The sequence below is a fragment of the Tubulanus polymorphus genome, chromosome 6 (genome assembly GCF_964204645.1).
Source record: "Tubulanus polymorphus chromosome 6, tnTubPoly1.2, whole genome shotgun sequence".
NCBI lineage: Eukaryota > Metazoa > Nemertea > Palaeonemertea > Tubulaniformes > Tubulanidae > Tubulanus > Tubulanus polymorphus.
This window is the reverse complement of record NC_134030.1, coordinates 17,069,298-17,086,729: the sequence shown is the minus strand read 5'-3', so window position 1 is coordinate 17,086,729 and position 17,432 is coordinate 17,069,298. Positions and strand designations below refer to the sequence as shown.

Here is a 17,432-nt window from a genome sequence, read left to right as displayed (position 1 = left end):
AAGGATTAAAGTTTTATATATTTCATTCCAAGCGCGCAAATTGTCATACGTAAAAACGTGCCATTTCTTCGTGCTAAAAAGCAGGGGTTTTGCGTGTTTTTCAAGAATAAGTCCCCTAAAAATAACTTGATCACTATGAAATTTTTGTGGGCATGAGAACTCATTAAGCCAAACCAAGACACCAAAAATCAACACTATTGGTTCAAAAGCCAATGTTTGTGCCTTGTTGACACACTGCTACTCTATTCATTTTCGATGAAAACTGCATCATCAGACCGTTTGCATAGGCAAACCTACGGTTCGCCAAAAATGATTTGTATTTGTGATGTGTATCAGTTTGAGACTGGTCATCGGTCTGATGACATCTCTGGAGTTAAATTGTAGTAATTAAACGTGATTATTTATTCAAGTATATCTGTTGTCGCAGGTCCTTCTTTGCGCTGCATGTTCGACGAGCTGTTTCGTCCGCTACTCTAATCTCCAGGAGCCCAATTAACTTGTGACACAGGGAAACCTCAAGTAGGAATTTACGACCTGTCACATTTAAATGTTTTTTTTTTTCAAACAAAATAAACTGTATTCGACAAAATGCCTAGTTTGTTTTGTGGAAATATGTAGTTAAACTGTGAAAACAGGGCGGAAATCTCAGCTGGCCAATTAGTTTACGCTGGTTTTTTTTACGTAAAGGGAAGCGACTGTCTGAAACTGCAAAGAATGATCCCGCCTTATCCAAATTCCAAAAGTCTTCACTGCGAAGTGTCCGGAGCACTCCCCAGTCTCTCGGCATTGGCGCTGAAATATCGCGCGCGAGGCGTTAGACTAGATCAGCGCGCGCGTGCTGTATGAGAGTATCATATCTCCATGTACAAGCTGGTTGAGTGTTAAACACACACGAGTGTATTGAGCATCGCCGTAGTAACGCGCTACAGCGGCTTGAACTAACGAGCAATGTTGATTGTTTTATAACCAAATTTGAGCACTTATAAACATCAGAATCAAATATAAACCAATCTGCACCATCTACACTAAGTACAGAATATATGTGCCAATTTACAGAAAAATCGGTTCACGCAAACAGCTTAAATTGTGTCATAAAGAAACGTCTGACGACGAAACCCATCAAAAACCGGGCCCTGCAGTATACTGGAAATTCTAAATAAAAAGTTCAAAAAAATTATCGTTTTTCTTTTTTTAATGTTTATTGTCTCAAATTTTAAACCAAAATAATATTTTTGAGCTGGTCGAAAAAGTGAATACACGCCAAATAGGTTGCCATGACAATAAGACAACATTTCATTTCAAGCAATATGCTTTATATGAAGGAATATATAGTGGACCAAATACATACTGATACATACAAGGTATTAAGTAAAGCTCTTTCTGATCACTGAATCCTCGGTTTTGGCGCAGTCAACTGGCTTTACTTATTACTGAGGTAGTCTCTATTTCTTAGTCCCAACACTTGTATTTCTAATTCAATGTACTTTTACGATGCATAATCCATCATTTGCCCCAACAACAAACAAGCAACAAGCATTAACTGTCATTGGCAAATGAACCAAAAATGGACCCCCATTAATCATGATCAGATTAAGCCAGATCGCTTCGAAATTCAGAATTCGAGCAGCACAGAATTGAGTAAAACCAAAGTCCATATATCATATGTTATCAGTATTTGGCCTTCTTCCTAGATTAAAACCAATGTTAAGTGGAGTCCACTATTATCCCAACAAAATTTTAGCACAGTTTCTACAGTCCCAGGCCACCAGGCCATAAACCATTCATTGGCATCACTCAACAGAAGTTACTAGGTTTTAGAAGTTTAAACTGCGTGTATTCACTTCCCCAATTTATCGAATAAAGCTTAATATCAGAATCATGCTTTCGCTGGTTCGCTCGTCTTACTCAGCATTGCTTTCTCCGCCTTCTTTTTCTTATTCTTCGCTGATTTCCGACTGACGGACGTTGCCAAAATTGTCTGTAATTGAAAACGAGTTCTATCATTTCCTAATCTGAGCTGACAGCCCTAAGTTCTAATCAAGTCAACCCACTAGAAATGGACGTTAACACTCTAGGAGCCCCTCCCTTGAATCATGTTATGCAACATTTTGAATACAATTGCAAATAATGATACTGTGTAACTCTTTCTTCAATATTTTTCACGAAAATAACCATTTTGGGAGTATTCAAATGATACGCACAATCGGCTGGACACAGGTGACAACATTACCCCCATAAGAACAGAGACAGGCATAGGCCTAACTACGAAAAAGCTTAGAATTAACATCATCACTGTAGTAGGCTTGGTTTGGTTGTGTTCCTAAGATCATTGGATCATTGTTTGAGGAAACAAACCTAAAGGAATCAAGAGCTGATTCGAGTTATCTCAAAGCCCATTTATTTGCTAGGCCACTGCTACGAAAAGTTCCGACCACTAATGTACTTGCGTCATAAACAGTAACCAGCACAATGGTCCGTAACCTGTTAACTTATTAACAAAATCATGGTGACAACATTATAGGACAGCAGTGTTCAATAGACAGAGTTGATAACAGAAGACAACCTCAATACCGGCCACTACATCCCTCTATATCGAACACTGATACACTACCAAGATTTTTAGGTGTAGTTATCCCCTTTCTGTTTACCTTTAACTCCTCTTGTTGTACGCTGTGTTCCGATTCATACAAATCACTGTCAAATTTTAAACCAGTTATTTTCATTGGTCCATTAGGCATCAACAATACCGTGAATTTAAACTGTGCCACGAATTCATCTGTAAATTGATCAATCCATAATTTACTAAGATATCATGTTTGCGCGACAGAGTCTTTCGTAGATGTATCCGAACATGTTTCAACTGATTCCTGAATGTCATGATGCAGCTGATAACCATACGCAAGATCGGCCATAAACTACTTTTGTCACCACCAGAGTGATAAAAGGGCTGAATCAATTGGCTGGTATCACATATTTGGCTCAGCACAGCACATTAACAAATATTTTGATCTCTGTTAATTAAATATGTAGAAAAACTGACCGATGTTTAGGTTGGAATAGTAAATACAGAACAGGTTTAAATCAACTCAACGTGGTGACCAAAGGGTAAAATACCCGGTACAGATCTATAACATGTAACTTCAATGTGGTAAATACTTACTATCTTTTTCATATAGAACATTGAATGGTTCAAGAAGATGATGGTTTACACATTCTACTACACCCAAACGAGCCTTCTTTTCATCCTCACAAGCCCTCAGCGTAAATGGCATGAATGAAAATTTATTGGTTACTTCACTGAAGAAATCTAATAAAAACAAAGATGATTGTTTACACAATTTGGAACAAGAAACGTTTTCACCAGATGGCATGACTCACTGACTCACTGGTAGCAAATGTCATTTTGCAATCGACTAGATTATATAGCCTCCAGAATCCCAATAAACCGAATATCGACAAATTCAAGTTCTGGAATTACTCGTTTGATGGCGCAGTAGGATATCATATTTGAAGGATTAATCATGACGATACATAGTAAGTAAAAAACGCTCATTAAAAACTTGAAGCGAGAGATCTTTATTGAAAATGAACTAAAACATGACGGATTTAGCTTCCAATTTCCAGTTCTGACTAGCACCATCAAACGAGGAATTCCAGAATTTGGATTTGTCGATATCCCATATTTTCAAATAAAGATCCAACTTATGAATACTGAAGCATAGAATGGTAATGGAATAATGTAGATTCATATCCAGGAAATTACTAAATTAAAATCATTTTAATGACTTAACTCTGGATATACTTAAACCATGTCTACATAAGCGTGTTGAACCCGGGTTTCGATGTATCCGGATTCAACGAAAACCAACGTTTACAGTGAGTAGCATCTACACTTAAGAAGTAATATATTTATATCAAAGTAGTTTTACCAACAGTCCTACTGGATCTTTCGTGTCCTAAGTTAAGATGGTTAGCTGTTCCATGTATCAATCTGCAGCATGGATATCAGGGTCTTAGAAGCAAGCGTAAACGTGGCTTAAAAATGTTCAGGGTGAAACCATATGGGAAGAGTCTTAATAAAGAAATTAGGAAGAACAAGAAATGCAGTCAAATACAGAGGCTAATTCGATTCAGCTTAAACCAGATTGAAATGCAATTTAGACATTACTTAGTCAATCTAAGCAAATGCACAAACATAAAATATGCTGTTAATTAAATTAGATTTAACAAACATTGCATTAATTTTTTCAGTTGGAAATGATTCGAATTACCCGGTTTCTATAGTGAAATCCAGACAGCAGATTGCTACACACAGGTATTAATTAATGTCAATGATGCCGAAACTGAAATGGTTTTATATTTAACTTACTCCTGGCAGCTTTCATCTTTAAACTATATGTCTCATTACGTCTTTTGTAAACAGTAGTTTTGCTTTCCATTTCTTTTCCCTGATAAAATAAATGGACAAACAACAGTAACATGACAATATGTCAAAAGTTTTGATGATGTTGAAATGACATGAAACTAATTCATTACAATGTAAAGTATTCCATAGAAAACAGACGAGCACCCACTGATCTCGCAAGATATTTCATCCAGTGTGTCAGGAAATAAGATACCCTTATACTTTGAATGGTAGTTAATCTTCCTAGTGACCGTAATGATCACTGGTGCATATGATGCCAGACACAACGATTGGATAACTGCCAAATTTCAGCAGACAAATTAAGCTCCCAACAGAACGGATTAAGGCAGTGATACCTGTACCATAAAAAACAAACTCTTTCTTACCCGTCCTTCCCCAGTACTGATCAGCATGTCAAGCGCGTAAACTTCATGCAACTCGAATTCTTTTTTTTCGTGGTCTTTTCGTTGGTTTTCAGTTGGATTCTGAATGATTGCTTTTTCTCCATCGATTGTGTGCTGCTGTAACTGATACGAAAGCATTCCTGAGAAAAGGAAAAGAATAATATCAAAATAACAAGAACCACAAGTTTAATAATCACAGGATTCCCATCAACACAACAGGGCAGCCAAAACATCACACAGAACTAACAGGCAATACCACACTTGTACACATTTCACAACTAGTGTATTAGGGACAGCACCCACTTGGATAATTAAGTAGACTCCGGTTACCTCAATCTCTGAGGACCATGGGAAATTATCCAAGGTGAACGATGTCCGACCAGATCGATGTTCACAAGTTTTTTTAAAGAAAAGTGTTAAAAGGCTTAATACACTTAATTGTGTCTGAATGATTATTGGGATTTAACGTCAATAAACAGGATTTTAGCCAACAGATTTTTTTTCCTATTCTTGATAAGGACATTCGATAGAATTCGATCACTTTTTTTCGAACGCTGTGTGCAGTTTCTGCTTCATGATGAATAGATCAATGAGCGAGTGAGCAGCATGAATGAATGAATACTATTGAATATATGAATGAAAATAATACTGTAGAATGTAGGTCAGATCACTGTCAGAAATAAATACATGCATTGGTCGCTACTCTGAACGAACCATGAGAAAACACACAATTTTACGAAGAGCTCTTAGCAGGGATGAAAACGGGCTAGTTTTCAAGAATGATGGAAGTGAAACTGAAAGGTCGGAAAAGATCGTTAGTTTCAGTAAAGAAATATTAAGAAACCAATGACCTTGAAACTCACCACAATCATAGAAAATGTCATAAGCTGTGTTTTGCAAAAATTTGGTCAAAAAATATGCCTAGGTACCAAAACAATACGAAAATATTAAGTTATTCGGCTATTTAACGCCCTCAGGTGACCAAATTAAATTAGGGGTTCACTTCGGATGTGGTTTGAAATGCTCAGTGGTGGACCAAAAGAAAACTTACCCTCAATCGGTTTACAGCTAAATTCTTCTGCAACTTTTTGAATGGCATCCGTTACTTTGTAGTTCTACAATGAAAACAATCACTCTTTATATGATCTTAACCAGACGTGGAGTTTCTATAATGGTTATACCTACTTACACCATAACAGACTAGAGTTACACCTTGCAGCTTTAAATACCTCCCCCCCACCAATACTTTCCTCCACTTTGTAAGAGTTAAAGGCTGATTGTGCAAACAGTTTCATTCGCCTGATGAAGCTTCTAGCGAAAGCTCAGGCGTCAAATAAATAGTTAATCTATAGGGTACTACTCGTCTCCTTAATTGTGCAAACTAGAAATTCAAGATGGCTGCCCTTGCATTCATGATGGACCATAACCAACATTTTCAATATGGGTGGAAAACTCACGAGCACCAATCCCCACCAGGGAGACATAACTTAATATGTTTTGTCTACATCTACAAGGTGATCACTTTTTATGTATCGAACACCCCCTGGTTGTCACATGGAATATCATGTGACCTTGAAACTTTGCACAAAGGCGTAGCATTCCATCTGCAACACATTTTCATTATCAAATCTGTTTCATTTAGAAGTTTAGGCTAACATCATCTTTTTCATGTATTAAGCATTTAAGAAAACAAAAATGGCCACCAATCGGTCATCTTGGATTTACAAAAATAAAATGCACATGGACAACTTCATATCCAGACAAACATATGGGTAAAGTAACAAGAAGAGAGAGCCAGTAGTTTAAGAGATATCTGGACAAGATTGTGTCTACAGATGGACAACGGACGACGCGACTCCACGATACCCCTCCCCCACACTTCGTTGCAGGGGGTATAAACATACAGAGCCACCGACACCTATTCCATGTCCATGAATGTTGTCAGGTTAGAATATTATGGGAACATAGATTCATGATTCACATAAAAAACAATTTAAGCAATAATACTATAATCCATAAGGGCTGGGTGGTCATCAGAGAAGCCCAATGATCATATTAGCTGATGAATAAGTAGTTATCACATTTCAATCAACAGAACGTTGATATCCACATGGTTTTACTAGATACACGATCAGAGGTCATATGACATGCATGATTTGGTACTAACTCATCATTCAACTTGACACACAAATGTGGGAGAGTGGTGGTAATCCCAACTGACGCTATGACTTAAAACATACAGTGATACCGACATCTTTTCCATGAACATTGCCAGGTTTGAATATCATCAGAAAGTTAAGTTATGATTCATTCAAAAAAAAATTAAAGCAATAATACTATAATCCATAGGGGTTTGGTGGTCATCAGAGAAGCCCAATGATCATATTAGCTGATGAATAAGAAGTAATCACATTTCAATCAACAGAACATTGATATCCACATGGTTTTACTAGATCCACGATCAGTGGTCAGATGACACGCATGATTTGGTACTAACTCATCATTCAACTTGACACACAATTGCAATGATCAACTAAAGCGAAAGTCCATAGAAATTAAGTTTTTTAATCTTAAAATAGGGATTGACCCTGTTGTTTATTTAGATTGGTAGATTTTGTTCTGATCTTTTTTTATTTGGTGGCTCGTACAAACCCAGTGACAGGCATTCATGCCATGGCCAAGTCTAGCGATACCATCAGGTTCGATTCCCTGCCGAGGAAGGATGTAGGATTAGGTGGTTGTCAGAGAAGCCCAATGATCATATTAGCTGATGAATAAGTAGTTATCACATTTCAATCAACAGAACATTGATATCCACATGGTTTCACTAGTTACACAATCAGTGGTCAGATGACACGCATGATTCGGTACAAACTCATCATTCAACTCATCACATGAAGTGAAACTAGAGGACCAAACGTCCTGTGCTCTTGCGGTCCAGTTTCTTTTACAATATTCATGATAACATAGGCCATTACATTATTCATTCTACTGATCTTTTAATTATGCAGATTTGTTCACCTAGTGCCCTGAGCAGTACGGTGAGGTTGAAGCCTCAGACAGTGGTAGGCAGGAACAAATACTTTAGATCGATTTGTTATTACCTTAAACTCTAGAGTAAGATATGGCCGGTTATAGTGCAATAAGATCAACAGACTCAACATAGCAATGTCTATCACTTTCAAAGACCTTTTAATACGACAACTTTGATGAAAATCTATGATCAAGTATATTTCATTCAAAAAGCTTATTTTCACTGTATAAAAAACATGCATATTTATAACGCGCGCGGCAATATGAATCTATATATTTGAATTAAAATGCATGCACGGCGCACGTTTCCCAGACTCCTGTTTGTTTTTCTTTTAAAAACACGTGTAGATTGATCGCTTCGCACAGATTTCCGTAGTACAATAGTGATACAGACCTGACAACACCGTGTCAGACAATATCATAAATTTTCAGTTATATCTGAATTTTTTCAGATATTTTGATTTTGCGTTACATTTGTGTTTTTTTCATTTCAATTGTCAATACAATATTGTATGTTTGTAATACCGGCATGATTCGTGCAAATTATAATTGTCCACTCCTAACACTACTAATACTTTTATTTTTAACTTGTCACATCCACAGACACACTGATTACAGCAGAGAACAAATGCGACTGGTTGGCGGTGGGAGGTCGTTGTTAACAAATATTTTTTGCTAATCTATTTTTCATTTTTACCAAATAAATAACGCAGAATCATCGATTGATATACATTGAGTACATCAGAAGCGCCGATATTCCCGGAATTTCCCGTATATCCCACAAACAGCCAATCACATTCATTGTAGCTCAGGTAACAAGGTCAACTCAGATAAATAGGAGCGAGAAAATTTTGGGGCTTATTAAGTGAGGGCCTGTAGGTCAAAAAGTACATCAAGATGAGTCGCACAAACAAGAGCCCCAAGGGGCACTATGGCCAGCCTGTCAGCTTTTCATAAAATGGCAGATGATGATGCATTCTGAGGGTTGAAATGTTGAAGAGGGTTGAGGGTTGAAGAGGGTTTCTAGTTTGTCAAAATACACTCCCAGCTCTAGAGTTAATACCTAATAATTTACACTAATTAATAAGTAGCACAGACAGCGACTGGAGTTGGCAGGAACGAATACCTCAGATTAATCTTTTCCCTTGGTCTTATTGATTTTAATGTGGAATAGAATTTAATTTTCTGAAATTTGTTCAATAAAACAAAATTGAATTTTATTTGATATTTTTTGCAGAATAAAATTTGATTGAATTTGTAGCTTGAGCACATGGCCAATTAGCATATCAAAGTCATCTATCTGATTAGAGAAAAAGCTATTTTTCCCGGACTTTGCACAATGGTCAATCTGTAGTGCTAATAAAAATATTCCTCCCAAAAACCAAATCAACTAAAGCTTTCACTGAAATCGAACTTTAGATCTTTAAATAAAACCCGGAAGTAAAACGGTAGACGATACCGCGGGTTCACGTGATCACCTGCTGATTTCTACGGCTAAGCCAATCATAGAGGAGTCTTTGCTTTCTGATTGGCTTTTCAAAACCAATATTTTTGCAATCAGCTATTCGTGAAAAAGCTCATATAAATATTAACGAGGCCCTCTTGCAAAATTCAGCTACGTAGAGTTTGGAGAATGTTGATGCTTTAATGAAAGATTTGTATGAATATATGCTCAGTTGCACAGTTAAAGAGCCTTTGCTCTGGAAACGTAGTCATTTAAATTCGCTCCATTTGTGTAGTAATAGGCTCAGCCTACTGGTGGCCAAAAAATGGCAACACTTTCAGGAAGGATTGAACTTCTATATATTTCAATTCCAAGTATGTAAATTGTCATATGTAAAAACGTGCCATTACTTAGTGCTAAAAAGCAGGTTTTGACGTGTTTTCAAGAATAAGTCCCCTAAAAATAACTCGATCACTATGTAATTTTTGTGGGCTCAAGAGGTCATTAAACAATACCAAGACACCAAAAATCTCCAACACTTTTGGTTCAGCAGCCAATGATTGTGCCTTGTAAACACACCCACACAGGTACTCTACTTATTTTCAATGAAAACTGCTTCACCAGAGCGTTTGCATAGGAAAACTACGGTTCGCCAAAAACTTACGTCGTTTGGAGGTACGATCAATCTCAGTGCAACTTCACTAGCATAGTAGGCAGCCATTATCACATCTGCTTTACGTCCAGTTACTTTATTATCCTGAAATAAAAGAAATATCATTATACAGGATCAAAAGCTTGTAATATCATTCAAGTCTAATACAACACAGCTTTAGGGTTCCCCCCTGGTTGGAATGGGTCTGAATCTATGACAAACCACACATGTTTTTTCTCAATCAAGTTGTGTGTTTCTGGCCTTGCATGTGACTAATTCTCACTGCTCCTTCACCCATATTAGAAGTCAACCCCGCATAAGTCGTAGCACTTGGACTGACGATTTATCAATGACTTACATCATGTACGAGTCACGGGTAAGCCGTATTTTTACGAGGTATCTATAAGTCGCACTTTTATATGAATTCCGCGAATAAGACGTAAAAATACAATATATACGACCCACAAATTTTAGCATGGTTCCTCATGTTTCCGATTGTATCCTGAGCTGAGAGTGAAGATCGTATATCGCCGAAATTTACCCTCAGCTACTTGCACCACGCAGAAAACTTCGCAAGAAAGTTACGTTGTAACTGTCTAAACACTTACACAGACAATATTGTAGCGTATTTTTATCTGCTGCCGGCATATCGGGCTACGACTTACGCAAGGTATTTTTAATGGAATCAGACGATTTGGCTTCTAAAATTGATACCACTTACGTGAAAATACGACTTATGACGTACGAGTTATAAGCATAATTTCATAAGGTTTAAAGAAGAAAAAAATTGGGACCAAAATAATTATACGAGAGATGTGATGATACGACTAATTCGATGACGACTTATGCGGGGTTGACTGTAATATCATATGTTTTTAAACAGACAGATCACGCAGAATGACAGTCATTCGCAACACAGTAAAGCCAGTCTTCACAGTTTTAAGTTAATAACCAAGAATAATAAGTGTTAACAGGGAGGTGGGATCCCTTCCCTGGTGTAAACAAAGCAACATCATTATAATTTAGTCTAGATACGAAAAGGGCAGGTCCTGTCCTTCAATAGGCATAACTTGCACACTTTTCATATGCACTAATTACTAGTCTATATTGTAACCAAATTACCATTCAAAAATAATTAGTGGTCATTATCATGACCATTCACAAAGTGTTTTCATATTGTTCTCAAATGCATAGTGGCTATAGACAAGCTGTTACCTGGTAAATGACAACTCCTTTTTGTTATCAAAATTCTTAGTGGTGACTATTGGCATAGGCCTATAGCCTATAATTCAAAATTGAAGATCATTTTTATTTTGAGGTCATTTTTCTGATTTTCCATACCCTTTCCATAGCCATAGAAAGAAAAACGAAATTTCCATAGTTTTTCCAGGGCCTGGAAAAAAAATTCCCATTTTTCCAAAACTTTCTAAGACTTATCAAAACCCGTGGACACTTCGTTGAGGGGTATAGAAGATACTGTATCCATACAAATAACTAGACTCCATTTAACCTCGAATGCTGTAAGTCAAAAAATCAGTTCAACTTTGAAATGGGTGCACACAGTAATCCCTGCATAACCCAGAATTCTGTCTAATCTGGATATAGTTATAAATTCAAGTTCAAGTTTTTGATCCTCAATAAGTACTGGTAGGTAAATATAACAAAGCCTTTTCTCCTTTCATACTATTGTATCTAAAGTCGTATTTTTTTATCTCAACTACAGCTGCGGTCACACTAGGATTTCAGTACGGTACTAAGCGTTCACACTAGGAAATTTTTCGAGGCCTATTCAGTTCCTTACTGAAATTGGCGGCTTAATAAGCGCGGAATGCCATTCTGCGCCAAAAACCCGATCTCAGTACGGAACTGAGATGGCCGCGTAATTTCTGTAGTGTGAATGCAGATTCGGCGCTTAGCTAGCCGTGTAACATCCTCGTAGTACAAAACACTAAACACTCATTACAATCCCCTCTATTGGCACACTGGGTGACTACTATTGCCGACTCGTAGTGTGAACGTAACTGGCAGTGTAAGCGCCATATTTTGGTGAATTCAGCACCAGTGACCTACGGTACTTAAGTGCCGAATCGAGTGTGAACGCGGCTTATATCTGCTCATTTCTTTGCTTTGTTATTAACAAATCTTAGCTTAGACAGATGTCCCACAAATGGATTAAACAATGTCCAGTTTGTCTGTCGCCTGTCACTTGCCGGTCTGTCACACGTCCGTCTGATTGTATATAACTTGTAAGATTCAGAAGAATCAGACATTCACTCATTCATTCACTGAGTCACTTTCGTTAAGTCAGCCTTTGAGTCTGTAACAAATTCAGACACATACCAAGTGCGTACGGAACAAAATCATCGTCAACTGATCAACTGAAAAATCATAGTCTTCGTCATCTAGGCTATATCGAATGAGATAGAACCACAAACAATGCGTCCACTGGCAAGAGGCGAAAATAATGTTGCCAAAATAAAACATAATTTTGATGCCAAATTAATCTCAATCGAAAATTATACAGATTTAGCAGGGGGGGGGGACAATTATAACATTTGTGACCATCCACCCATTTACAAATCCCTTGAATTTTTCCATGTGAGTAGACAAAATTCCAATCAGAGAATCAGAATCAGAGAAAATATTTTAGGTTTAAAATGTTATGAAGTGTGTATTCATAGAGATGTCAATAACATTATCCCATTTTCCTGAGTTTTCGAGGCAAGTGGCAACCCTGATCATTACCTTAGATGCTCCGACAACCAGTGTATGTGCGACCATAGCGGGAAAACCATCGATATGAGCACCAAAATCACTGCAAAATAAGATAGTAATACATGCATCCAGTTCACCAAAATATATATAATTCACAATTAATGAGATGTCAGGTAGGTTCAACTGGCTCAGCGGGGAATAAATTATACTGATATTGTCAAAACTTTCGTAAGCGATAAAAATTCAGCTTCATCCTACATCACGAAGGCAGGATTATCTATTTTAAGAATACAAATCCCAAAAACATGACAAGACCAGTTGTGAACTCTATTAACAATCCTCTTTATTCCGCGCAAAATACAGACTTAAACATCAGTTAACCTTAATTCAGGAAAGGCAGTTCATTCAAGTCCTTATTCAATTTTGAGAACAAAAAAAAAAATAATACATTGCATATGTGTGATACTGCCGAACCAAATGTATCGATACTAACGTGCTGGAAAGATCGTTGTCGGTATGAGAATGCGTTCTGTAAGTTTGAATAGGAATGTTCTAGGATATCAGTGGCGTTATGGCGGAGGGTGAGAGAATATGGTATAACATGAGCTATTTGCTTACATATAAATACCAAATGAACTGTGCACAAGGATATTGTACGCGATAGGTGAATTTGGCGGTAGGCCTATAACAGGCATTGACTGTAGTTTCACGGCACATAAAATTTTGGCCATCGTGTACTTACATTTTGACAACATCTCCCTTTTTCAGCACGACGGCTTTCGTGATTTCACTCTCCAGAGGCGAGTAGTGACAAATACAATTATTCACAGAAATGCATGTTGGGAAAGCAATACCTGCAAAACACAGACACTTTCATCAATAAAATGCCGAATGACCAGCATATGAACCAACCAGAAATTCTATGGATGGAAGTCCACCTGGAGGCACCAACTTAGTTATCATAGTCCTCAATGCTGTGACTGACTGGAGTAAAACATGTATAAGCCAGAAAACACAGGAGTAAGAAAAAATCAGACTACCAGAACATGTCTGATTCAGGAATTTTTTTCGATCCAACTTTAGAGAAATAAAGATATGAAAGCGAGCGGTACGGGCGAGTGGTTAGAGCATTCGACTCTGGGAAGCCAGGTCATGGGCTTTCCCGGCAAGACACTTATTATCATTGCCTCTCTTCAGGAGTAAATGGGTAGGGGCCTACCCAAACTGACAGATGAAACCTGAGCGCCCAGAAGACGCAAGGATGTTACTTCCCCCGGAGAGATGACTGATAAATGGTTAGTTATATTGGCTGGGGCAATAATAGCAATTTAATGGAGAAAGCACTGATGAACATTGTATCACAGAAAAACGGGTGCTATAGGAATAAATGACTATTAATATTACTATGAAACATGACATGTGATTAGATAATTATTGAGCAACTTTTACCTCCCTATTAAGAATGGATTGCTTGCTTGAAAAGTCGAGTCTTTATAACTTCATACGTTCTTGACTGTGGGACTCAAAATCAAGACCCTTAATTTTGAGTCCCACAGTCAAGAAGGTAAAAAGTTATATCAAAATGATAAACTTAATTCTGAATTCTTAAGTTTTTCGCTTTATCAATTCTTTATCTGCAACGCATTGCAAAGTTCTTGTTATTAAGTTGAGTCTTTTTATGAAAATACTACTACAGTGTTCTCCATAGTAATAAAATTCTAAGGGGCGGTATGTACGCAAGAACGAACACTGAAGGTGCGAGCACTTATCAGGATAGGGGGTTTTGGGGGCCCTCCCCTGGAAAAATTTTCTGTTTGTAGTTGCTCAGATGCGTTTTCCCAGCCTTCTGGGATGCTCTTTCATTTATATAATTTGCACTTGTCAAAAGTTCAGCAAGCATTAAATTATTTCCATTTGGTAACCTAATTTTTGAAAAATATTTCGGTGATCATAATAAAAGTTTATCTACGGGCATTGAAACTTGATGAGTTGAGGCCGCTGGTTCAGTGAATTCAGCGGCTGAGCGCTGCAGTGTCAGGACCTTCGCACGCATTGATTTTTTTTATTCTTAGCATGCCGGGAAATCCAGGGTATTTATAGGCCTATATATATATGTGAATATCAACAAAATTCTCTAGCCATCTGAAGAAAGCACTTTGTGTATGCAATGGGCTTACATTGGCAAATTTCGACCAATCCCGCTTACTACAAGTCTAATTGTACATGTTTTCATCGCGATTGCTTAATTAATAGAATACCACAATCTTCCAGATACAAACGAAAATCAAGATGTCCCATACATGACTCGCTGTGCACCACATTGTTAGATAGGGTAGAGTGGTCTGCATTCAAAATCATCTACTAACCCTTTTTCATCTCTTTTTCCTTTTTGAACACATTACTCGTTTCTTCTTGCAGACGCCGGTCTCCGAATTTACATATGTCAATGATATTTTTGCCTTCGACGCACTCGCTGACGATCTCTTTCAGAATGCCTGCAATTAGCCAAATGAAATTCATTCGATGTTGTTAAAAATGCAAAATCTAAACCGGAGAGCTAAAGCATGCTTTAGCAATCACTACTTTGGTTATTGGATTAATTAAAACAATGCAAGCGATTTACTCATTCGAACTTCATTCGTATTGTTCCAAATAAGATATAAAAATTTTATGTAAAGAAAGATGTGAAATAAAAATATCTATGTAGAGTACACAACTAAAGACATAAATTAGCTCATATATAGGCCTATGTAAGTTTAGTAATGGCCTCCAAGTAATTATAGGCCTACTGCACAATCGCAAAATATTTTCTGAAGTTCAACACATTGTGATGTAAAAGTTGTAGGTCAGGGGGCCCTACAGGGATGAAAACGGCAAAATCCGAAAGGTCGGAAGTCATTTAGAGGCCCAAAAACCTAGAATTTCAATTTGATTTGAATTTATTGCCACAATCGGGATTTTTAATACGGATAATAATCAAAAGTTCATTGTTACTATAGTATTTATCCGCCATTTATCTTTAACCAACTTCAAAGTCAAATTTTGAGCAACTTGCCCCTGCAATTTTACCGAGTCCAATCACAGGCACTCGCACATGGGCTTGGGATACAGTTCCTGGGGTTTTTGATTATATACACTTAACAGGCGTTCAGACAGCAACACTAGGTCACCGAATGTCTTACAGCTGTTGAGTGACATGATTAAGAAATCCCTCTAAATGCAAAGATAGAAGGGGAATTCTTAGTGGCCTTGTGACCTTGTTTTGCCGTCTGAACGCCTGTAAAGTTTTTCCTATATGCTCATGCTTCATCACATATCCTTTTATATATTAAAAGACGTTTCACATATTGATAGAGTCACACAGTCGGATGGTATAATAAGATATATCATAAGTGTAATTTTACAAGTAAGCATCATACAAAATAAAAGTTTTAATTCTAGAAGTTTGTTAGCGGTCCTCCTTATTACCGAGATGACGTATTTTACCGAGATGACATGAAATAGGCCTATAACATACTTATTTATTCCTTATCGATTTTAACACTTGAAATCATATTATATCAGTAATAAATACCTGCTAGTCATATTTTACATATTTTGTCGGATATTTTTGTAGAAAAATAACTTTTAACTTTACCGAGATGAGATCGTCGATCGATCAAATTCAATGAAATTTTATTGCTAACCGAGATTAAGTATTTGAAGTCAAAATTTTTTTTACAAAATATCCGGAAAAATATGACTCTAGAAGGTATTTCTTACTGATATAACATGATTTCAAGTGTTAAAATCGATAAGGAATAAATAAATATGCTTTATTTCATGTCATCTCGGTTCATCTCGGTAAATTACCTCATCTCGGTACTAAGGAGGACCCGTTTGTTAGTGTTTAGTGATGTCGTTATGTGTGGAGCAAGTGGCCATTATCGTCTTAAACGAATCAATCAGAAGCAAGACGATTTAATGCTGAATAACCTTTCAAAACACATCCACTATCAATAACCCCAGGAACTGAATCCCAAGCCCATCGGCGAGTGTCTGTGATTTGAAAAATAAATTTATCACCAATCACATTTATCACCAGCTGGCCGGAGAAAATTTATGACCATTAGGCCTATGTGAAAATAAGTTTGAATAAAACTGTGCACTTAGACTAGAGTAAATGGGAAAGTGACATTTAATTAAACAGGGTCAGATAATTATTTCGGTAGAACCATGCCCTGAAATACAATTATGGGCATTGTTCGGAGGAGCATATGGGATGGCGGCAAGTTCATACCAACCGGCTTTTCTTTTACCGCATATAGCCGCGTAAATATCAGACCCTGACATAGAAAATTACTCAGTTAAATTACTCCGAAAATATTCGAAAACGACTTTACCGTTCACCATGTCACCAGCCATCTTATATTTGGTGACAACGATGTCTTCGGCGATGGTTAATTCAGGATGATCGTCCATGACGGCGGCCATTAATTCAACTTCACGTGTAGTGCAGCTCGCTATTCGATCCTATACGCCACGGGTCGGCTGGCATAATGAAATCCAATTCGTTTTATTGATCGAAGACGCCGGACTATGGTCGAGGGCTCTGAAGACCAGAAGGCGACTTGTTGATAATAACTAGGCTAAGTCGTCAGCATATTGCAAATAATTTTCTACTTTAGCAAATACTGATAAATTCGTTTTTTTAATGTCCGCCTCGGATTGTTATCTCGTTAATCGTATGCGGAACAGTAAAAAATCTCTTAGTCTTCAAATCCAAGGGAAGCCGCTTTG

The 17,432-nt window shown here is 37.3% G+C and overlaps 1 protein-coding gene across 1 annotated transcript; it reads right to left on the bottom strand.

The window, feature by feature from the left end:
- Positions 1–1,180: 1,180 nt before the first annotated feature.
- On the bottom strand, positions 1,181–17,135 carry LOC141907474 (proliferation-associated protein 2G4-like). Its single transcript, XM_074797122.1, has 11 exons — positions 17,036–17,135; positions 15,020–15,148; positions 13,396–13,507; positions 12,684–12,753; positions 9,951–10,043; positions 5,861–5,924; positions 4,792–4,949; positions 4,370–4,448; positions 3,161–3,307; positions 2,649–2,776; positions 1,181–1,978 (listed from the first exon to the last, which is right to left on the bottom strand). Exons 1-11 carry the CDS (start codon positions 17,124–17,126, stop codon positions 1,877–1,879), a joined length of 1,173 nt encoding a protein of 390 aa, XP_074653223.1. The 5' UTR covers positions 17,127–17,135; the 3' UTR covers positions 1,181–1,876.
- Positions 17,136–17,432: the final 297 nt, after the last annotated feature.